The following is a 23,853-nucleotide window of genomic DNA, read 5'->3' on the forward strand; positions in this document are numbered from 1 at the left end:
AGCACTAATAATTAGTAAAAAAAAAAAAAAAAAGATCAGGATTGAAATTAATACATTTTTGAATCATGCTTCAAATCTTTTAACTCATGAGTGGCAGATTTATTTTACAAAATGCTTATAAATGATGCTATATATTCTATATTTATATTGTCAGATATTTTATGGACCACTTGCTTTAAAAATATTCTTTAAAAGGTTTTTATATATGCTATAAATAACTTTATTGATACAGCGAGTCGATTCTAACTGAATCATAAGATCCGATTCCACGAGTCACCAACCATCGCTATCCTTTCTCAAGCAACAATCGACAACCGAGAATTACCACAAACATGTTTTCATGTATTTGTTATTGTTTGGGTTTATTGGAAGTCGATCTACCTGCTTCTACCAGCTCCGCAGATGAATTAACTCCGAATCGACTCCCAGTTCACAGAGAGTCATCATGAGTCAGAAGGTCGTGAGGTGAGCGGATACTAGAGAGCAGCGACCGGCCGCCTTTAACCCTAAACATTCACAGCTTTTCCTTCCAGAGAGACTCCGGGAGAAACATGGAGAGGAAAAGGTGGGAGTGCTCGGCTCTCCCAAATGGTTGGAAAAGGGAAGAAGTGACCAGAAAGTCGGGCTTGTCCGCGGGGAAAAGTGATGTCTATTATTTTAGGTACTGCAGCGGGATTAGCCGGAGACCAGCGAGCCGAGACAAAAAAACTGCATTTATTTATTAGTTAACAATTACTAATCCGACCTCAATTGGTGAACTGAGTACTCGAGTACGTTATCATTCCAGATTATTGTTGTTTGTCGCGCGTGAATTAATTAAACGCATCGTGTTTTGGCATCTCGTGCGAGTTAGCACTGATCGCTAATCTGCGTTAGCAGGCATGCTAACAATGTTTTTGTTTTGAGCCTCTCTATTGATTTAGTTTAACTATTGTTTTGTTTTAGTTTAAGTTGAATAAGTATTTTCTTATAGTCTGACTGTCGTTTATATTCGAGTCTGCACTGAATTAATGATAAATAGTTGCTTATTTTAATTGCATAACATTGTGGTAAGTGATGGGACTGCATACCTGTGAGATTATTAATCACCTCATTAATTTATATATATATATATATATATATATATATATATATATATATATATATATATATATATATATATATATATATATAATTAGTTGCAAGAAAAAGTATGTGAACCACTTGCAGAATCTGTGAAAATGTGAATAATTTAAAAAAAAAAAAAGAGAGATCATACAAAATGCATGTTATTTTTTATTTAGTACTGTCCTGAGTAAGATATTTTACACACAAGATGTTTGCATTTAATTCACAAGACAAAACTAAAGCTGAATTTATTAAAATAACCCCATTCATAAGTTTGTGAACCATTGATTCTCAATACTGTGTGTGGTTACCTGATGATTCACGACTGTTTTTATGTTTTGTGATGGTTGTTCATGAGTCTCTTGTTTGTCCTGAGCAGTTAAACTGAGCTCTGTTCTTCAGAAAAATCCTCCAGCTCCTGCAGATTCTTCAGTTTTCAAGCATTTTTGCATATTTGAACCCTTTCCAGCAGTGACTGTATGATTTTGAGATTCATCTTTTCTGAGGACAACTGAGGGACTCAAACACAACTATTAAAAAAGGTTCAAACATTCACTGATGCTCCAGAAGGAAACACAATGCATTAAGAGTCGGGGGGTAAAAACTTTTGCACAGGATGAAGATGTCACAATTTTTCTTATTTTGTTTAAATATCATTTTTTTCATTTAGTACTGCCCTTCGGAAGCAACAGAAGATACTTACATGTTTCCCGGAAGACAAATTAAGAACAATTTACCTTGATATTTGAGTTCAAAAGTTTTCACCCCTCGGCTCTTAATGCATCATGTTTCCTTCTGGAGCATCAGTGAATGTTTGAACCTTTTTTAATAGTTGTGTTTGAGTCCCTCAGTTGTCCTCAGTGTGAAAAGATGAATCTCAAAATCATTCAGTCACTGCTGGAAAGGGTTCAAATATGCAAAAATCCTTGAAAACTGAAATTTCTGCAGGAGCTGGAGATTTTTTCTGAAGAACAGAGCTCAGTTTAACTGCTCAGGACAAACAAGAGACTCATGAACAACCATCACAAAACATAAAAACAGTCGTGGATCATCAGGTAACCACACACAGTATTGAGAATCAATGGTTCACATACTTATGAATGGGGTTATTTTAATAAATTCAGCTTTAGTTTTGTCTTGTGAACTAAATGCAAACATCTTTTATGTAAAATATCTTACTCAGGACAGCACTAAATAAAAAATAACATGCATTTTGTATGATCTCTCTTATTTTATTAAAATTATTCACAGATTCTGCAAGTGGTTCACATACTTTTTCTTGCAACTGTATGTACCCACCTAATTACGAGAAAAGAAAAGTAACTTAATAGAAACAAAGTATTTTACACATTTATAATAGTAATTTCTCACCGTATAAATTGGGTCTTTATACATATAAATGTATAGCTGCATTTTAAATTTTAATATGGGGGTCCCTCGCATTAGGATAATCATATTTAGGGGTTCGTCGCATCTAAAAGATTGAAAACCCCTGTACTATGGTATCAACAGTTTTTGTAGGCATCTTTATAGTGTGTCTGAAATTATTGTTGTATTTCTTTGCTCAAAAATCCTCCCAACATCATTTTTACATTTGTGTGATTTCTGGGTATGCTCGATATTCATATTCATTGTTCATATATGCCATTTATTATTATTGTTGTTTTTTATTCTATTTGCAATTGAATAGAATTTTATGTTTTATTTGTGTGTGTGTAAATGCACATCTTTCTTTCTTGTTGAATTATTTGTTTAAAGGTTTTCATGTTTTAAGATGCAGTGAAACAATAAGGAATGTTTCTTGAACTTTCTCTTCCTTCTTAGTCCAACAGGGAAGAAGTTTCGGAGTAAGCCACAGCTGGCGCGTTATCTGGGAAACTCCATGGATCTCAGTTCCTTCGATTTCCGCACGGGGAAAATGCTTATGAGCAAACTGAATAAGAACAGGCAGCGGATACGCTACGATAACAGTCAGAGCAAGGTGAACATGCATGACCATGATCAATTTTTGTTTGGTTTCTGTGTTGTGATGTTTTTGTCTGGATCTGGATGTTTTATAACGGATGCCTGTTTTCTGTTCAGGGTAAACCCGATCTGAACACGTCACTGCCGGTCCGACAGACAGCGTCCATCTTCAAACAGCCCGTCACCAAGGTTACAAATCACCCCAGCAACAAGGTCAAGACAGACCCTCAGAAAGCTGTTGACCAGCCCAGACAGGTAACATCACAGCTGGCATGTGTATATATATCTTCAGTGTCACATGATCCTTCAGAAATCATTCTAATATGATGATTTGCTGCTCAAGAAACATTTCTGATTATTATCAATGTTGAAAACGGCTTCATATTTTTGTGGAAACTGTGATACATTTTATTTTTCAGGATTCTTTGATGAATAGAAAGTTCTAAAGAACAGCATTTATTTGAAATAGAATCTTTTATAACATTATAAATGTCTTTACTAGTGATCGAACGATATTGATTTTTTTTTTTAGTACCGATAATTTGTGTTTATGTGCCCGATAACCGATATGCAGAACCCATATTTATTTACTGTTATACTTCTGTTTTTGACACGATTACAACACCACTGAACTGAACAAACCATTTTATTTATAACAATCACTCCCTGCTTGCACAGAAAACAAAACAAACTGTTACTAAACTGTTTTTGTTGAAAGTTAGTAGTCTTTCATGTTAATTTTAATCTTCATATTACAAAAATAATTTTATTTATAAAAAACATCAGCAGCAACACTGTTAACAATAAGCAAAATAAATGTAGAATGTCTAATGTTTTCAAATGGAGCAAATAAATTAAAGAGGAGTCATATCAACTTTGCAGAAATGTTAGTTTCTAATTAGTTTATTAGCGAATTAATGGTTATATAGTTAATGTTTATATAGTTACAGTGTTTTAAACTGTGAATCTTGTTAAAAGTTACATGCGGTGGCCGAGCATCAACCCGCTGAGTGAACAGCAAAATACAGACGACTTCACGAGACTCATGATGAGCACAGACAACAGAGAGAGAATTATATTCAGCGCTTTTATCTTCAACATGTGCTCATTCATGGCTGTATTATTTAATTCATGCAAAGTTACATCTTTATTGGGACAGGACATGATGGATTATCTTACGTGACTCTGTGAGCTTGTCTCTATTTCTTAGAGACAAGCTGCATAAACTAGCTACATTTCAGGCATTTATGTAACACATCTAATTTGTGCATTAATGGCTGTTATGTTAAATAAAGTTTACTAATTACAAACCCAATTCCAAAAAAGTTGGGAAACTGTACAAATTGTGAATAAAAGCAGAATGCAATGATATGGAAGTTTCAAATTACCATATTTTATTCAGAATACAACATAGATGACATATCAAAAGTTTAAACTGAGAAAATGTATAATTTTAAGGGAAAAATAAGTTGATTTTAAATTTCATGGCATCAACACATCTCAAAAAAGTTGGGACAAGGCCATGTTTACCACTGTGTGGCATCCCCTCTTCTTTTTATAACAGTCTGCAAACGTCTGGGGACTGAGGAGACAAGTTGCTCAAGTTTAGGAATAGGAATGTTGTCCCATTCTTGTCTAATACAGGCTTCTAGTTGCTCAACTGTCTTAGGTCTTCTTTGTCACATCTTCCTCTTTATGATGTGCCAAATGTTTTCTATGGGTGAAAGATCTGGACTGGATCCTTCTTCTACGCAGCCATGATGTTGTAATTGATGCAGTATGTGTCTGGCATTGTCATGTTGGAAAATGCAAGGTCTTCCCTGAAAGAGACGACGTCTGGATGGGAGCATATGTTGTTCTAGAACTTGGATATACCTTTCAGCATTGATGGTGCCTTTCCAGATGTGTAAGCTGCCCATGTCACACGCACTCATGCAACCCCATACCATCAGAGATGCAGGCTTCTGAACTGAGCACTGATAACAACTTGGGTTGTCCTTGTCCTCTTTAGTCCAGGATGACATGGCGTCCCAGTTTTCCAAAAAAAACGTCAAATTTTGATTCGTCTGACCACAGGACAGTTTTCCACTTTGCCACAGTCCATTTTAAATGAGCCTTGGCCCAGAGAAAACGCCTGCGCTTCTGGATCATGTTTAGATATGGCTTCTTTTTTGACCTATAGAGTTTTAGCCGGCAACGGCGAATGGCACGGTGGATTGTGTTCACCGACAATTTTTCTGGAAGTATTCCTGAGCCCATGTTGTGATTTCCATTACAGTAGCATTCCTGTATGTGATGCAGTGCCGTCTAAGGGCCCGAAGATCACCGGGCATCCAGTATGGTTTTCCGGCTTGACCCTTACGCACAGAGATTGTTCCAGATTCTCTGAATCTTTGGATGATATTATGCACTGTAGATGATGATAACTTCAAAGTCTTTCCAATTTTTCTCTGAGAAACTCCTTTCTTTCACTATTTTTGGCCGCAGCATTGGGGGAATTGGTGATCCTCTGCCCATCTTGACTTCTGAGAGACACTGCCACTCTGAGAGGCTCTTTTTATACCCAATCATGTTGCCAATTGACCTAATAAGTTGCAAATTGGTCCTCCAGCTGTTCCTTATATGTACATTTAACTTTTCCGGCCTCTTATTGCTACTTGTCCCAACTTTTTTGGAATGTGTAGCTCTCATGAAATCCAAAATGAGCCAGTATTTGGCATGACATTTCAAAATGTCTCACTTTCAACATTTGATATGTTATCTATATTCTATTGTGAATAAAATATAAGTTTATGAGATTTGTAAATTATTGCATTCCTTTTTTATTCACAATTTGTACAGTGTCCCAACTTTTTTGGAATCGGGTTTGTACAGCAAAGCAGGTAAATACTTTACCTGTGCACGCCGTTGTTTCGTCTCCCCTCAGATGCCCTGTAATGGCGACCCTGCGCACAATTCTCAAAACACCCACAAGATGGTGGCGTTTATCGGTAAATCTGATATTACAAAACCGATATCCGATTATGGTAAAATGCTTAAATATCGGGGAAAATATCGGTTATTCGATATATCAGTCGATTTTTGGTCATTTAATGCATTCTTACTGAATAAATGTCTGTCAAGCTCCAAAACAAAATGTACCATAAATCAACCCGGTCAGTTAGTCCCTGTAACACCAGCACTGATCATGTTTTTTGCAGTATGATGATGTTTAACCTTATTATTTCACAGCTGTTCTGGGAGAAGAAGCTGAGTGGACTCAATGCTTATGATATAGCAGAGGAGCTGGTGAAGACCATGGATCTTCCTAAAGGATTGCAAGGTAAACATGGAAAAGAAGCTCTCGTATGTCCTTGTTCCACTGCTGCCTGAGCAATAGAGCTCGTTTCCCATAGTACTGAGGAAGCACACTTACTATGGTTTAGACTTCAGTGCATTTCTGTTGGCATGAATGCAGTATTGTGGTTGTGATTTGTGTAATGTTTGAAACGGCAGGTGTTGGTCCAGGTTACTCCGATAAGACGCTTCTTTCGGCTCTAGCGAGCGCTCTGCACACCAGCTCGGCTCCCATCACGGGTCAGCTGTCCGCCGCTGTGGAGAAGAACCCTGGCGTCTGGCTCAACACCACACAGCCTCTCTGCAAGGCCTTCATGGTGACCGATGAAGACATCAGGTACACACAGATACTGTAGTGAAGTTAAGCATGCAAGAGACATAATTAGGGATGCGCCAATCGATCGGCCGATAATCACGTTGTATGACTCGATTGGTAGACACTAAATTTGGCCAATCTCACGAACCGATCGCAATTTGTTTATGCAAAAAATCTCCACCAATGTGCATTTAAACAGTATACAGATGAGGCTTTTGTCACGTTCTGCTTTGTAACTTTGTGAAACATTAGTAAACCGTAGTAAATCACACCTCTTTATTTATATTCTCGATTCAAACGAGCACACACACAACAACATGATGCTCAGATCATGAGACAATCCTCATGGAGGGACACTGACATGCTGCTTGGCTAAAGCTATAGGACGTTCAATCATGACCAGTGTTTTCCAGCGTCATTTGAAAGTTCAACCAATGGAAACTGGATCTTGGGTATGATGGGTAGGGACATTGTGTCGAGACTCGAGACTGATCGGACACTTTTACAGCTGGAGCGTGCTTGAAATGGATGATGGAAGATCATCACTCATCCACCAGAATCTTATTACTTGTTATTATTCTATGTAATTCTAAATATTTTCATGCTTCATTGTGGTGTAAGTAGTTCTTATGTGCAGTAAATACTCAATCACTTGTTTGGAGATGTTTTTGGACTTTTGATAAACTCAAAAACATTTGATTGCTTTGAGAAATCAGCACAAGATGCAGTTGACATGATTGTGAACAAGTTTATGACCTGTCATATATACTTTTTAATAATCGTCATGTCAAGCATAAAAAATTAACAAAATATATCAATAAATTGCATCACTTTTTCTGGGGTTTTCTGAGCAGTGTTGTAACATAAGAACCTCCAAACATGATCAAATCTATTTTCTTCAAAATTTGAAAGGTTTTCTATTAAATGAGACCATGTACTTGATGACACCTTGTTTTTTTTTGTTTTTTTTTTAAGAATTATAAGCCATTACTTTTAAGTATGCACTTTGCACACAATATAATAATTTGTTGCCTTGTTTTACTAAATCGCGCACATGATATAATTTGTTTCCTTTTTTTAGTTAATCAAAACGAGGGAACGATTTAGTACAACATGCCCACAATTTACTAAAACAATTTACTTTTTGCTTTGAAAAATGTGAGATGCGGGCAGTGGAATGGGGAAAAAACGCAAGGTTTATACATGCATTTTTGAGCACCGAGTTTTTAAAATGCCATGTCATGCACAAGATGCTGCAAAAGATACGAGTGCATCGGTTTTGCATGTCCGTCTAGCGCGTTTGCATAGAAAAACAACGTTCTGTGTGAACGGCCCCTTACTCACCTGTTGTATAATAATGACTCCATCTTTGAAATGCTTTTACAACATTTCAAATCCCTCAGTTCTCGCCATCTCTGAAAAGCCTGGCCTATGTTGATTCTTGTTTTATTACGAGCTCTTTTTGCCAGCAGACTCTCCTCTGTTCGGTGTTTGTTTAAAACGGGAGGTTGGAGATTTAGCTGCTCCACGTCAACCTTTCTCGCTTATTGAGATGACTAACCCGTGCCACTCCCACACCAGACACGCGTCAAAGTAGACAGAGCAACTTTTCTCTAATTACGAGACGCGAGTGATGTATGATGCAATTTCCTGTGAAAACCATCCTGTCAGGTCTAAAATATAAACGCTTATAACAGGCTTACCATAGTGAATCAGTGTAAATATATATATATATATATATATACAGTCCAGTCCAGTCCAGTCCAAAAGTTTGGAACCACTAAGATTTTTAATGTTTATAAAAGAAGTTTCGTCTGCTCACCAAGGCTACATTTATTTAATTAAAAATACAGTAAAAAACAGTAATATTGTGAAATATTATTACAATTTAAAATAACTGTTTTCTATTTAAATATATTTGACAAAGTAATTTATTCCTGTGATGCAAAGCTGAATTTTCAGCATCATTACTCCAGTCTTCAGTGTCACATGATCCTTCAGAAATCATTCTAATATGCTGATCTGCTGCTCAAGAAACATTTAATGTGTACAATTGTACAAAATATTTGTGTACAATATTTTTTTTCAGGATTATTTGATGAATAGAAAGTTCAAAAGAACAGTGTTTATCTAAAATCTAATCTTTTGTAACATTATAAATGTCTTTACTGCCACTTTTGATTGATTTAATGCATCCTTGCTGAATAAAAGTATTCATTTCTTTAATTTCTTTTCAAAAAAATAAAAATAAAAATTCTTACTGACCCCAAACTTTTGAACGGTAGTGTATAATGCTACAGAAGCTTTGTATTTCAGATAAATGCTGTTCTTTTGAACTTTCTATTCATCAAGGAATCCTGAAAAAAAAACATTGAAAATAATCATAAATGTTTGAGCAGCAGATCAGCATATTAGAATGATTTCTGAAGGATCATGTGACACTGAAGACTGGAGTAACGATGCTGAAAATTCAGCTTTGCATCACAGGAATAAATTACTTTGTCAAATATATTCAAATAGAAAACAGTTATTTTAAATTGTAATAATATTTCACAATATTACTGTTTTTTACTGTATTTTTAATTTAAATAAATGTAGCCTTGGTGAGCAGACGAAACTTCTTTTAAAAACATTAAAAATCTTAGTGGTTCCAAACTTTTGGACTGTACTGTACATATATTTTGTAAGAAGGATTGATGTAAAAAAGTCACATAGTGTACCTTTAACTTGAAGTACTAAAACTAAATAAAAATGAATAAAAACTATTTTAAACATGAAAATGACAAAAACAAAATAATATTAACTTTAAACTTAAATTAAAAAGAAAATATATATAAATTCAAAATATTAACAAAACTACATCAATGTTTCTAAAATAACACTGGTCTCACGAGTCGTTTCTGTGGTTTAGTTTCAGTAAATGAGTAAATGTCTGTGTTGTTTCTGAGTTTGAAAGTTCCAGATGTTGTTTAATGAACATGACTGATATTTTAATGCTTTTATGGTTCATTGAGATGAACTGAAACATTGTGTTGCTTCCACAGGAAGCAGGAAGATCTGGTGTATAACGTGAGGAAGAGGCTGGAGGAAGCACTCATGGCGGACATGCTCGCGCACATAGAGGAAGCCGCCATTGATGCGAAATCTCTGAAGGAAGAATCCAACGACGAGGAAATGGAGACTGTATAGCTGTAAGAGCAAGAACAAATCATTCTAACAGCTGATTCTTCCGTTGGGAAATACTTCAGTTTTTACACAATTATACAATGTTTTTTTAATTTTTTGAATGATTGTAGAAATGTGCAATTTGCTGTAATTGTTCTCTTTGGGGCTCTTGGGACTTTTAATATATTAAAAGTATATTAAAAAAATTTAATTATTAGAAAATTAAATATATTAGTATTTACTAATACATTTTTTAAAATCAAAAGTTACGTTTGTTAACATTAGTTAATGCACTGTGAAGTAACATGAACTAACTAAACAATTGTATTTGTATAAACTAACATTAATAAAGGTTTCTCTTAGCTCATGTTAACTAATGCATGAACTAATGTTAACAAATGAGACCTTACTGTAAAGTGTTAACAATATTTTTAATTTAAAAAAGTCCCAAAATCCCTAAACAGAAAAAAAAACAGCAAATTGCACATTTTAACTTGTTCAAAAATAAGAAAGTCATTAAAGAAACATTTGTATAGTTTTTAAAACTGTTATTAAATCTAATAACCAAAATATTAAATGTATAAAATGCAGGAAAAATAAAACAACACAAGCCTATTTTTAATTCTTTTGGTATTTATGTGTACAGTAATATTGTGATTTATTTAGTTTTTAAAAATCTGGTCGTCATCCTCGCATCAAACACTCACTTTTCCACCTGAACGTTGGCGTTTCTGTGTTCCTCTCGGTCAGTTCTCAGCCAGGTGACCTGGAGCCTGCTGTGAACCGGCCACGAGTTTCCACAGACTTAAGAAACCAACAATGATTTCATTGCCACGTGTTGTTTACATGACTACGTAACAAGTCCAAAAACCATGGCGCTCGTGTTTTTGGGATCGTATTTGAATAGATTGGTCAAAAGTACTGACACCTAGTCGGTACTGAACATTTTAAAATTGTGACACTTTGAGCACTGTTGAGTGGATTCATAAACGCCTCTGATTGGCCATTGTGTTCATGTGCTCATCAGATATGTCTGTGATTGGCTACAATGATCAATGCTGTAAAAATGTTGTAAATAATCATCAATGACGCTCTTCACCGAGCGCTCACACCGATACACACGGGAGCGTTTGAAAGCAGGTGTCTATTGCGGACTGGTCCACTGATGCTTTCAAACGCTGCTGTGCTTCGATTATTGTAGCCAATCACAGACATATCTGATGAGCATGTCAACACAATGACCAATCAGAGGTGTTTACGAATCCACTCAACAACGCTCAAAATGTCACATTTTTAAAATTTCAGTACTGAAGTCTGTACATTTGACAACTCTATATTTGAATATGCAGAGAAATGTAATACCGTAAATTTATGTAAAATGTAGTTAAAAAATAAAAACCGTACCAAAATTTCTCAATGTTTTTGTCGAATAAAAAGAGGAGACAAAATATTACAGGCTGTTTTTAACAAGCCTCTGAGTGTTCATGCTTACGGTTGCCAGTTATCAAGATTTTAAATCCCCCAATCAGAGCTTTTCTGTTAAAATGATACATTTTCTGCCTGCGTTTTACTTAATCTTTGCAGTCTCTACACTGCAGAAGAAGCGCAGATGATCTGAAAACACAGACACAGAAGTACGCTGGCATCAAACCTTCTCATTAATGAACTGTAATAAATCCAAACATGAAAATTTGCGGAATAAATGCTCTTACGCAACCTCTGTGTGACAATACAAGTGTTTCCTGCTGTTGTTTTAAAGGGGTCCTATAATGCCCCTTTTACAAGATGTAATATCAGTCTCTGGTGTCTCCAGAATGTGTCTGTGAAGTTTCAGCTCAAAATCCCCCACAGATCATTTATTATAGCTTGTCAAATTTGCCCCTATTTGGGTGTGAGCAAAAACACGCCGTTTTTGTGTGTGTCCCTTTAAATGCAAATGAGCTCCGCTTTCCAGAAGAGGGCGGAGCTTTAACAGCTCAACAACAACAAAGCTGGAGAATCTCACGCAGCCAAAATGAGGAAAGTGTTCAGCCTTACGTTGTTCAAACCGGAGTCGACACTGATGGAGAGACTCAGGAAGAAGTTACAACTTTTAGACGTTTCTGAATGGTTAGTGGATAAATTTATGTAGTTGCTGTGGAGTTGATTCAACTCATCCACTAGCATGTGCCGTCATGTTCATCTTTTGTGTTGAATTGACCCTCGTTTGGTGTAAAATGACGGCATGACAACAACACTCGACTACAACAACTCTTCCTCTTCTCTAAAGCAGCCCAACATGGCCCCGCCCCCTTTGTTGCGTGTTCTCAGGGGGCGGGGTTTATGTAAATTTTAGGGTTTGTGATGTCACAACCCAGGAAGAAGCTCGTTGTAGTCCCTAACAGCAGTTTAAAAAGTGATTTCTGTAAAAGAAAATCTCTCTTTGCATTGAACTTTGAGCATCGTAACTTTGCAGATGTTGTTTATGATCAAACAGCAACATTACGCACTAATCATAATCATAATCAAGGACCCCTTTAATAGAAATGATTGGAATTACTATTAATCGTTTCAATTTTGAGCAAAATAATTGTGATTATCAATGTAACCATTATGCAGCATGATGAAAATGTGACCGCTTTAAATGACTAAAAACAGGCCAAGGTTGACTAAATATGATTAAAAACTAAAAAATACATTTGACAGGAATAAGACTAAATTCTCAGACGTGTTTGATTGTAACGCTCTGTTCTCTCTCTGTGTGTTCGCAGGTAATCAGGAACAACCTGGATGACAGTATTTTTCCTCCCCACAAACCCAAAGACTCAGAGCTGATCCCTATGCAGAAAACAAACCCTCTTCCTGCCTTCCTTCTCTAACTCGACTGTGAAACCATGTTTTACCCGTAACATTTCAAGCAGTTTTTATAAAACTAAATTTGCTTTTTCTCTTAACTTTAACTGCTCTATTTTTGTATCAGTGTGGGGTTTGGATTGAGAAGATTTCTGACGTCCTCCATCATGTGACCGTTGGGTTTGAGTGAGGTTTCAGTGCTGTCAGTGTGACGGACGCCCGGGTTTGTTTTATTATTCAGACATCGTAAGCTAATTTCTTTGTCAAGTCTAGAACATCCGTTTTACAACACAAGTTAGTTTTTTTACACAAGCAAAATGCCATGTTTTTATGACTAAGAACTTGGAGATGATGTACTAGTAGTACAGATTGTTTTGTGATAGCTGGTACAATTATGGTGCTCAATTTCTTTTCTGGTTTATTTACATTTTAGCTTTTGTTACAATGCTATTTGAGCGTAGACATAAGCTTTTACATTGGTGCTTTTACGGTTTTCCCTCCCAAGCCTTGTATCCGTTGTATAGATGACATCATTAAAATGAAATGAAAAGTTTTAATGTATTTCTAGAGTCGTCTTTCAGTTGCTTCTGTGACGACTTCAGATTTAATCGAGCTGTTTCTGTTGCTGATGCGTTCGACATTATGCACTGATGCAGTATGATTTATGATTGTGGACTGAAAATCTGATGGTTACAGTACAGAAATCTGCATGATGCATCTGTTTATTTCCGTTTTGAATTCATGATCTTACACTTCTTCTTCACACAACCATGGTTGAATTTAATAGATGATTTGCTCATACCCTGATATTTTTTCTGAAAAACTTATTACATTATAGTGTCATATTTGAAATATGGAGGGGAGGTGGTTTTGTATGTTGGTTGTCCTTTATTTGCAAGAAAACTTGGATCACATTTTTGAGGATATAATCCTTGTAGCTGAAGGAGAAATAATTTTGTATACTTGGAAAATAAAGTCTTTCCACACGTCGACATATGCATGCTTTCTTTTAACGCGTGAGTGTTTATATGTGGGATATGGATGGATGGATAGATATGTAATGCATGAAAAACAATAAATGTTTTTCATGCTTTTCCATTTTATTAATATTGAAGTACTTAAAAGTAAAAATAAATAGTAAAAAGTATACAAGTAAATAAATGTTTATAATATAAATTTATGAAATTATTTGTATTTAAAAATTATATATATATATATATTTTTAAATGCAAATAATTTCATAAATATAGTGTATATATAGGCTAAATATATAAACAATATATAAACTTTGAGTAGTGACTTTGTCATCAATTAATGAAATGTTTTTATACATATGCTTTTCCATATTATTAATACCTATTGAAGTATTTATAAAAGTAAAAAGTATAAAAGTAAATAATACAAAATTTATTTATTTGCACTTAAAAACTGGGTCATTATATATATATATATATATATATATATATATATATATATATATATATATATATATATATATATCTTGTTTTTCCTGATTTAAATACAAATAATTTCATATATATAGGCTACATATATAAACAACCAATGAGTCGCCACTTTGTCACCATTTAATTAATTAAATGTTTAATTATATACATATGCTCTCCGTATTAAATTTTAGTAAAATATTTATAACGTATTTAGTACATAATTAAATATGTATGCATTTTAATAGAATATTTATGAATAAATGTATTTATGAATATTTTTTAATTAGATAGAATTATGTATAAATAGGCCTAAACATATTATATTAATATATTTAATATATTAAATAGGCCATATATATATATATATATATATATATATATATATATATATATATATATAAATAGGCCATGACGTATATTATCAGAATATTAATTTAGGAAAAAAATAATCGCTCCAGAAGCGCAAAGCGTGGCCTTTTTTATTTTATTTCAATTATATTTTTATTAAACTTAAAACATAGTCAATGTAGTTTGTTTAATTTATTTATATAGCACATTTAATAACGACCAAAGTGCTGCACAGAGAAATAAAATTATGCTATTAGCAATAAAATATTGTATGTAATAATCAGAACTGCAAAACATGCAGCCTAAACATTATATAAATATATTAAATTACTAAATCACATATTTTAACTCTTTTCTTATTATGTGAATAAGCGCGTGGCCTTTGAACCCATTGTTGTGCGCCGGGTGACGTCAGCGCGTGTGAGCGAGACTGGAGAGAGAGAGAGAGAGAGAGAGAGAGCGCGAGCGTGGCGTGCGTCTGCACACAGACAGACAAAGACGGCGGACCGGAGGAACGGCAGAAAGAGCTCTACTCCTCTCAAGCGTTCCACGCGTCAAAACGGCCAGAAAACAATGAGCAGAGCGGTGCCGAGGCGGGACGCGTGATTTAAACGCGCGCTGGAGTTTGATTTTCACCGCGGATGCTTTTAAAACGAGTCTTTTTCTCCAACGCCCCCCAACAATTAGCAGCTCCGCTAGCGGTTAGCATCACCACCATCACCCTCATCCTCCAGAAAACACGAGAGAAGCGCGGCGAGCGGCGCGGAGGACATAAGGTGAGGCTCTCGGCACTCTATTCAACCCGACTTTCCTTTTCGCCCGGTTCCGTAACGCCCGGTTTGACTGTGCGCGTGGTGCGCGCGGCGGAGATCCACAAACAAAGGCGACAATGTGACTGATCATCTCCGGTTAGCGGCGCGGCTAACAACACTTCGCTTCCAAGCGCGATATTTCTCTCCAAACTCACAATTAAACCGATTTAGCGTCGCGATGACACGCGGCAGGTTGCCGCCATGAACTCTGCGTAATAACGGCCGCTTGTCATGAAATACAACCGGGTTATGAGACTGTAACGCGCGCGCGGAGCTAAAGAGCACAAACAATAAAGACAAAAGAGACGCGAGGCATGGAGCGCTGGAGAACAACACGCGCGCTCGCTTTAGGGGCTCAAACTGCGCGCGCGTCAATAATCACTGGTTTGTGTCACTTCTCATGCTTTTCAATGTGTTTTTCTCCTAGAAAGCGCGGTGTCTGATGTGCACGCGGGGATTACTATGCCCAGTCCCTTGTTTCATCCTGACATCATGGATCACGAGATGGTGGTGAGCAGCAGCAGCCAGTCCAGCGGCCGGGAGACCGAGCACGAGTCCCGGGACGAGGACCATCAGGAGGCGCTGCGCTTCGCCCTGGATCAGCTGTCACTCATGGCGATGGAGAAGGTCGACTGTCTGGACGGGACCTCACCCGGGGAGAACTGCAACGGAGGTGGTGGCTACGTCGACCTGCAGATGCTCGAGCACTCGAACGGCTCGCGGGAATCGCCCAGCTCGTGCTCGCCCTCCCCGGAGTACTACGGCTCGGGCTCGGGCGGCGGATACCACATGGCCAGCCCGCACTCCTCCATCCTCGGGGAACAAAGCGCGGTGCTCCGCAAGAGAAGTGTCAACATGACCGAGTGCGTGCCCGTGCCCACATCAGAGCATGTGGCGGAGATTGTCGGAAGACAAGGTAATATTGACTAAAAAATGTTCATAAACAATCGCTTTAGTGGTGTTATTCCTGTTTGAGATGAATGCAATGCGTTCCTATTGTTCAAAATGCATTGCATTTATTGGTGTTAACATAAATAGTTATTAAAATATGAATATTTTGCACTACTTGCAATGCATCTGAACAAAAGAAAAGCATTGCAAGTAGTTGTGTGCATGCAAAATATTCATATTTCAATAACTATTTCTGTTAATAACAATAAATGCATTGCATTTGAACAATAAAACTAGCATCATTCATGTCTGAGATTTTTCAGTGATCAAATAAATAAATGCAATGCTTTCCTATTGTTCAGATGCATTGCATTTATTGTTTACACTCTCTTGGAACATTAAAATATGAATATTTTGCACTACTTGAACAAAAGGAAAGCATTCCAAGTAGTTATTTGCATGCAAAATGTTCATATTTTAATAACTGGTTATGTTCCAAGAGAGTATAAACAATAAATGCAATGCATTTGAACAACAATAAAACTATTATCATTCATGTCTGAGATTGTAAAGCGATCAAATAAATAATTGCAATGCTTTCCTATTGTTCAAATGCATTGCATTTATTGTTTATACTCTCTTGGAACATAACTAGTTACTAAAATATTAATATTTTGGGTGCAAATGACTACTTGCAACAAAAGGAAAGCATTGCAAGTAGTTATTTGCATGCAAAATATTCATATTTTAACAACTAGTTATGCTCCAAGAGAGTATAAACAATAAATGCAATGCATTTGAACAATAAAACTAGTATCATTCATGTCTGAGATTGTTCAGTGATCAAATAAATAAAAAAAATAACTAAATGCAATGCTTTCCTATTGTTCAAATGCATTGCATTTATTGTTTATACTCTCTTGGAACATTAAAATATTAATATTTTGCATGCAAGTAACTACAGTTATTTACATTTTATTAAGATTTATGTTCCAAGAGATTCTAAACAATAAATGCAATGCATTTGAACAATAAAACACAGTATCAGTCATGTCTGAGGTTGTTAGTTGCACTGAAAATGTGAATGTTTACCTAAATTCTTTGTTCCATAGTGAACAACAGGGAAAGCATCACTTTATTAGTGTTATTCATGTCTGAGATTACATGCAAAATGTGTGATTTGAATATTTACTGAGATTCATTCTTCCGTTCTGTTTCCTAGACATCATAAACAATGCAAATGCATCAGAACAATAAGTAAGCATTATGAGCAGAAGTGAGCGGTTAGCTGCATATGCATTCTGTTACGCTTCTGTTATTGTTTTTGCACGCGCGCATGCATGCGTGTTTTCATACTTTTTTCGCGTTTTGGCGGATTTTTGATCTTTATAAACATCTGTAGTGTGTCAATGGAGGCTCGGTTGGATGTTGTTGGTCTGTGGGTGGAGGAGGGGATTGGTTTGGGGAGGGGGGGGGAGACGTGTCTCGCGCTCTAAACCAGACAAAAGAGACTCGTATCGACCGATGCGGATTCATGGGCCTCACGCCCATCTCCCTGTCTGCTGATTATTGATCTCTGATTGCGTTTGGTTCAGCATCCGCTGTGAAGCATGCACAGGGGTCATGTGAGGATATGAGTTATGCAAGTATGCGGGGCCGAGTATGCACACTAGGGCTCTGGGCGGTGTATATTTCAGCTCGCGCGCCGTCTGATGCGCTTATTTGCCAAACTAGTTGAGTTGAGTCCATGCATTATGTGCGTTTATGTAAAACAAATGTGATTTATACGAGCGGCGCGAGGTTTGGCTCGGCGCGGCATTGTTCTCTTTGTTTGAAATGCCATGCGTTCGGGCTCGCGCTATGACATCACAGAGCACGCGCGCCATTGGCTGAGTAAAGTAAGCCGTGCGGATTTAAAGGAACAGTGCGCCTCTGTCTGCTGCATGATGACAATGAAAACATCTGAGCTGCGAGACAGTCGACGCGAATGTGTTTCACTTCTTTATTTTGCACTTTATTATTCATGTACGGGACAGTTTGAGCACATTTTGAGTCGTTTAAATGCTATACTTGCTGGCTTTATGTGACCTGGTTATACAATTACGAAAGAAGTGTCACTGTTATTAATAATAATATACTGGAAATGTTATGTACTCATTTACAGATGCATATTTTCTTTTTATACTTTATTTAGCCTGTTGCCTTTTTTTTTTTTTTTAATAGTCCTGAAAAATTAATTTTATAAAGTATAGATATACCATGTAGCTTGTTAATTAATATGAGCTCATTAAAAAAATTTTTTTTATAGCATAACACTACTGAAAAAAACCTGGTTATGCACTTTATGATAGTCAGTGTCAGTGTCACTGTAATTGGCTTTAATTATCAATAATATACTGGAATTATTGATGCAAACATGTATAAATTTGCCTAAAACAAACCATTTATATTTGCTGGTTTATTAAAATGGTCCTGTGGTGTGATGTAAATAAATGTAAAAAATTACAGATACCATATAGTCTTTAAATAAGCTCATTAAAATAATAATTTAATATTATATAATTGATTTAATTAAAAAATGTCATCTTCATGATTTCTTTAAAACTGTAGCATGCTACTACTAATTAATATAATTAATTAATAATGCTATATACCCAAGTATTTAAAAAAAAAAGTTAAGTTTAAGTAGATTGTGGCTCATTTTAATCCTTACAGATATTTATTTGGGCTTTATTTGATTATACACTTATTATGATCAATAAAGTGTCACAATTATTGACTTTGAATGTAGTCATTTTGGAATATTATTAATAATTATAATATATACATTTATTAATGTCTGTCTATTTCCTTGTTGCTTTTTTATACCTTTTCATCCTTGCTAATTTATTTAATGGTCTTGTGGTGTGATGAATGAATTTTCAAATTTTTTAAAATTAACCATGTTGTCTCAAATATTTAAAATGTTAATGGTGAGTGCATCAACAAATTATATATTCTGCATAATTTTTTTTATTAATATATTTGTATTAAAACATGCCACTTCTAAATTAATTTCAACTGCATTTGTATTATAATAAATAAACATTTTATTGCCAGTTTTAAACTTTTATAGGGTTATGAAAAACCTGCAAAAGTCATGGTATTTAAAAATAGCAATTTTCAGCAATTTTGGGAAACATAAATAAACCCAGAAAGTTTTGGAGAAGCAATAGAAATTTGTTTCACACATCTATAACAGAAAATGTTATAATGATAATATTGGTTAAACAAATGACAATACTTGGCATTGCAAACAAATTGCATTAATAGTCATTGATTTTAGTTAAGATGTAATTTTAGTGTATTTTTATTCTTATTTTACATGTATGCATAAACTTTCATGGAACATGAAAAAAGTAATGGAAAATGTATTGCTAAAAACGTGTACGAACCCTGCTTCTAGTTTATAATGTCTTTCTCTGGTTGTTTCTGCAGGTTGCAAGATCAAAGCATTGCGTGCAAAAACAAACACCTACATCAAAACCCCCGTGAGAGGAGAAGATCCCGTGTTCATCGTGACGGGCCGCCGCGAAGACGTGGAAATGGCCAAGCGCGAGATCGTCTCGGCAGCCGAGCACTTCTCCATGATACGAGCCTCGCGCTGCAAAGCGGGCGCAAGCGGGCCTGGCACGAGCGGATCGCTTCCCGGCCCTCCGAACCTCCCGGGACAGACCACCATCCAGGTGCGCGTTCCCTACAGAGTCGTGGGTCTCGTGGTGGGACCCAAAGGAGCCACGATCAAACGCATCCAGCAGCAGACGCACACCTACATCGTGACGCCGAGCCGAGAGAAAGACCCCGTGTTTGAGGTCACCGGGATGCCGGAGAACGTCGACCGCGCGCGAGAGGAGATCGAAACGCACATCACGTTGCGCACGGGCGCGTTCGTCGACCTCCAAGGCGATAATGACTTCCACAGCAACGGGACGGATGTGAGTTTAGAAGGGCTCGGGTCGCTCGGGTTCGGCGGCGCGCTTTGGTCGCGTGCGACTCATTCGGCACCACCTCCTCCTCCGCCGCCGCCTCCACCGCCATCACATCTTCACCATTCCACCCGCAAAATGTCGTTATCCAACGGCGCAGACTCGTTCTCGGTGACGCGCCGGGCGGCAGACGGCGGGAGCCCCACGAGCCCCTTCAGCACGAGCAGCGCCGGCGGGAGCTTCTCCTTCGCTGGCGATTCCACTCCGAATTTGCCGGCGACGACGTCGGAAGATTTGGGTTTTGAATTCGCCGCCGCCAACATCTGGGCTCCGTTTGTGAACGGCGCAAAGCAGCAGCAGCAGCCGCCGGTTCGGCGCAACAGCAGCGGGCTCAGCGGCGGAGCCGTAACCCCGCGTCTATCGCCCGACCCTGATCACCCATTGGCCCGCCGTGCTCAAAGCGACCCCCTCAGCGCCCTCTCCTGGCTGCAGACGGGTGGCGGCGGCTCGTTCTCGGGCGGGAGCAGCAGCAGCAGCGGCGGAAGCACCACCGGTTACTCGTCCTGCTCGGCTTCTTCGCTCCCGGGTGGCTCGCCAACTGACTCTGAAGGTGGCGGCAGCGGAGTCGGCATTGCTTCGACCATGTTGGGTCGCCTGAAAGCGGGCGCCCTGGCTGGAATGGTGCCTCGAGACTGTTACGTGTGCTGCGAGAGCGAAGTGACGGCTGCGCTGGTCCCATGCGGGCACAACCTCTTCTGCATGGACTGCGCCGGGCAGATCTGTCAGTCGCAAGAGCCCGAGTGTCCCGTGTGCCACACTCCTGCCACGCAGTGCATCCGGATCTTCTCCTAAGACTGCCTTCATAGGATTGACAGTAATTAATAGATATGACACTATTCTGATTTATTGACAACAATAATAATAATAATAACAATGATGACGATGAAACGAAAATGACTATTACCCACTCAAGTACTTGCGTAATCCTAGCCGTTCGTGTTCATATCCGATGGGTTTTTTCCATTCATGCTTCGGACTTTTTCTACTCGCAGATATTTTTCGACTTTTACGCTGCATTTGTTTTTAGAGGGTTGCCGCTGCGGTCGTTTTTTAAATTATTTTTTAAAGATTCCGCATTCTGTTTTTAAATGCAGTCGACGGCGGCAGCGTAAAACGCAAGACTGCGTTCATTTAGACCAAAACATGAGAGATATTAATGTAACACTTAATATTTATACGTATCTGATGTACTAGTTGATGTTGAATCTAATAGAATAGTACATGTTATAAATATCATAACCGTGCATTTTTTTGCCACACTACCTTAAAAAACGTTCATGCTCCTGTGCGTCCTCATCGTCGATGCTTTAGGGACGAACGTCACGTTCATTCCAACAATCTACACTCCTGAAACAGGGTCGCTGGTATTTACAGTTAAACATGGACGTGTGGAGACTTCATCTGTTACGCTTCTGCGACGTGAACGGCGCCCTCTATCAAACCACATGACTTAAAAGAGGTCTTTGTTAACTTTACGTGAATGTTTCTCTTTGTTGTGAGTGAGTGTGTGTGTGTGTGTGTGTGTGTGTGTGAGAGAGAGATTGAGTTGTAGAGCCATCGCATTTTGTGCACTGCGACACATTGAAATGTTCTTTCGCTGGAGTAAAAGTGTCTTCCGGCCCTCGTAAGAGGTTAAAGCGTTCCCGATCGCATCCCGCACTTAGTCCCGCCGTGGTTTGCCTGTGAACGTGATGAATCTGTAGCCCCGCTGAAAGGTTTTTACGTGACAAGCCATGAATTCACACTCTAAAGGGCTTCCGGTTACACACTACACTTCAGGTCATCCCGCGTTTTCGAAACGCTAATAAACAGGATGTTTGGTCCCGACTGAGTCCGTGTGGCAGCTAAATCACGCAGGGCTTCCGTACGTTTTAGTGATAAACGCAAGGGACTTTTTGACATCTGAAAGAGTGAAAATGAAAGTGTCTTTTGTTTTAAATTATGGTTGGTTTGCATGATTTGTACAGGTTTTTTTCTCTAGACGTGTGTAAGATCACGCAACCCGTTTTTCCTCATTTGACTCGCTGTTTCCTATGGAAGCTCGTTTCTGCCATAAAATAAAACAATTTAAAAGAGAGCTCGCTTTTTTCTTGTAATTGCAAGTTTCTATTAAGCAATTATTTTTCTCGAAATTCTGACTTTTTTTTTCTCTCACAATTACTTTTTCTTGTGCAATTTTGACTTTCTCGCAATTGCGAGTTTATATCTCAATATTGTCTTTTCTTAGAATCGCTGAATATAAACTAGCAATTCCGAGAAAAAAATTACGAAAATTACGAAATTACGAATTTTTTTTTCTCAATTCAGCGATTCTTTTTCTCGCAATTTAGATTTTTTTTTTCTCAAAATTGTGAGTTTATATCTTATTCTCTTTTCTCACAATTCTTTTTCTCGCAAGTGCGAGTTTATATCCAGTAATTATTTTTCTCGCAATTCTTATTTTAAAAAAAAAATAAATAAATGTTCTCGCAATTGTAATTTTCTTTTTTCAGAATCACTGGATATAAACTCGCAATTGTGAGGAGTCAGAATTGTGAAAAATTGCGAGAACTAGAAATTTTTTTAGAAATTCTATTTTCTCAAAATTACAAGTTTATATCTCGCAATTCTGACCTTTTCTCGCAATTGCGAGTTTATAACCAGCAATTATTTTTCTCACAATAGATTTTTTTTCTCGCAATTGCGAGTTTATATCTCAATATTGTCTTTTCTCAGAATCGCTGGATATAAACTCGCAATTGCGAGAAAAAAATGTGAACTATAAATTCTGATGTTTTTTTTCTCACAATTGCAAGTTTGTCCAGATTCTTTTTTTCTTGCAATTTTTTTTCTTAATTGCGATCTCAATTCTTTTTTCTCGAAATTCTGACTTTTTCTCACAAGTGCAAGTTTAAAATTGCAAGAATTGTGAGAAAAACCAGAATTGCAAGATTTAAACTCAATTGTGAGGAAAAAATTGAGGAAAAAAGTAAGAATTGCGAGGAAAAAAAAGAATTGTGAGAAAAAGCAGAAATGTGAGAGAGAAACTTAATTGCGAGGAAAAAAATGTGAACTATAAATTCTGATGTTTTTTTTCTCACAATTGCTAGTTTGTCCAGATTCTTTTTTTCTTGCAATTCTTTTTTTTTTTTTCTTAATTGCGATCTCAATTCTTTTTTTCTCGAAATTGACTTTTTCTGAAAAGTGCAAGTTTAAAATGGCAAGAATTGTGAGAAAAACCAGAATTGCGAGATTTAAACTCAATTGTGAGAAAAAAGAATTGCGAGATATAAAGTCCAATTGCGAGAAAAAAGAATTGAGGAAAAAAGTAAGAATTGCGAGGGAAAAAAAAGAATTGTGAGAAAAAGCAGAAATGTGAGAGAGAAACTCAATTGCGAGGAAAAAAATGTGAACTATAAATTCTGATGTTTTTTTTTCTCCCAATTGCAAGTTTGTCCAGATTCTTTTTTTTCTTGCAATTCTTTTTTTTTTCTTAATTGCGATCTCGTCTTTTTTTCTCGAAATTGACTTTTTCTGAAAAGTGCAAGTTTAAAATGGCAAGAATTGTGAGAAAAAACAGAATTGCGAGATATAAACTCAATTGCGAGAAAAAAGAATTGAGAAAAAAG

General features: G+C 37.1%; 2 protein-coding genes across 6 annotated transcripts; both read left to right on the forward strand.

The window, feature by feature from the left end:
• Positions 1-309: 309 nt before the first annotated feature.
• Positions 310-13,713, forward strand: mbd3a (methyl-CpG binding domain protein 3a). 5 transcript variants are annotated; one of them, XM_048163169.1, is made up of 7 exons: positions 310-465; positions 2,932-3,088; positions 3,190-3,327; positions 6,304-6,394; positions 6,568-6,745; positions 9,769-9,915; positions 12,640-13,713. In XM_048163169.1, exons 1-6 carry the CDS (start codon positions 446-448, stop codon positions 9,911-9,913), a joined length of 729 nt encoding a protein of 242 aa, XP_048019126.1. In that variant the 5' UTR covers positions 310-445; the 3' UTR covers positions 9,914-9,915; positions 12,640-13,713. The 5 variants fall into 5 exon arrangements, with proteins under 5 accessions (XP_048019126.1, XP_048019127.1, XP_048019125.1 ...); XM_048163170.1 differs by having other exon boundaries at positions 410-565; XM_048163168.1 differs by lacking the exon at positions 310-465 and adding an exon at positions 472-661.
• Positions 13,714-14,894: 1,181 nt separating this feature from the next.
• Positions 14,895-22,366, forward strand: LOC125250616 (RNA-binding protein MEX3B). The gene is made up of 3 exons (XM_048163289.1): positions 14,895-15,293; positions 15,757-16,245; positions 19,698-22,366. The coding sequence occupies exons 2-3, from the start codon at positions 15,792-15,794 to the stop codon at positions 21,035-21,037; spliced, it is 1,794 nt and encodes a 597-aa protein (XP_048019246.1). The 5' UTR covers positions 14,895-15,293; positions 15,757-15,791; the 3' UTR covers positions 21,038-22,366.
• The last annotated feature ends 1,487 nt before the right edge of the window (positions 22,367-23,853 follow it).

The sequence above is a fragment of the Megalobrama amblycephala genome, linkage group LG17 (genome assembly GCF_018812025.1).
Source record: "Megalobrama amblycephala isolate DHTTF-2021 linkage group LG17, ASM1881202v1, whole genome shotgun sequence".
In the NCBI taxonomy this organism is placed as follows: Eukaryota; Metazoa; Chordata; class Actinopteri; order Cypriniformes; family Xenocyprididae; genus Megalobrama; species Megalobrama amblycephala.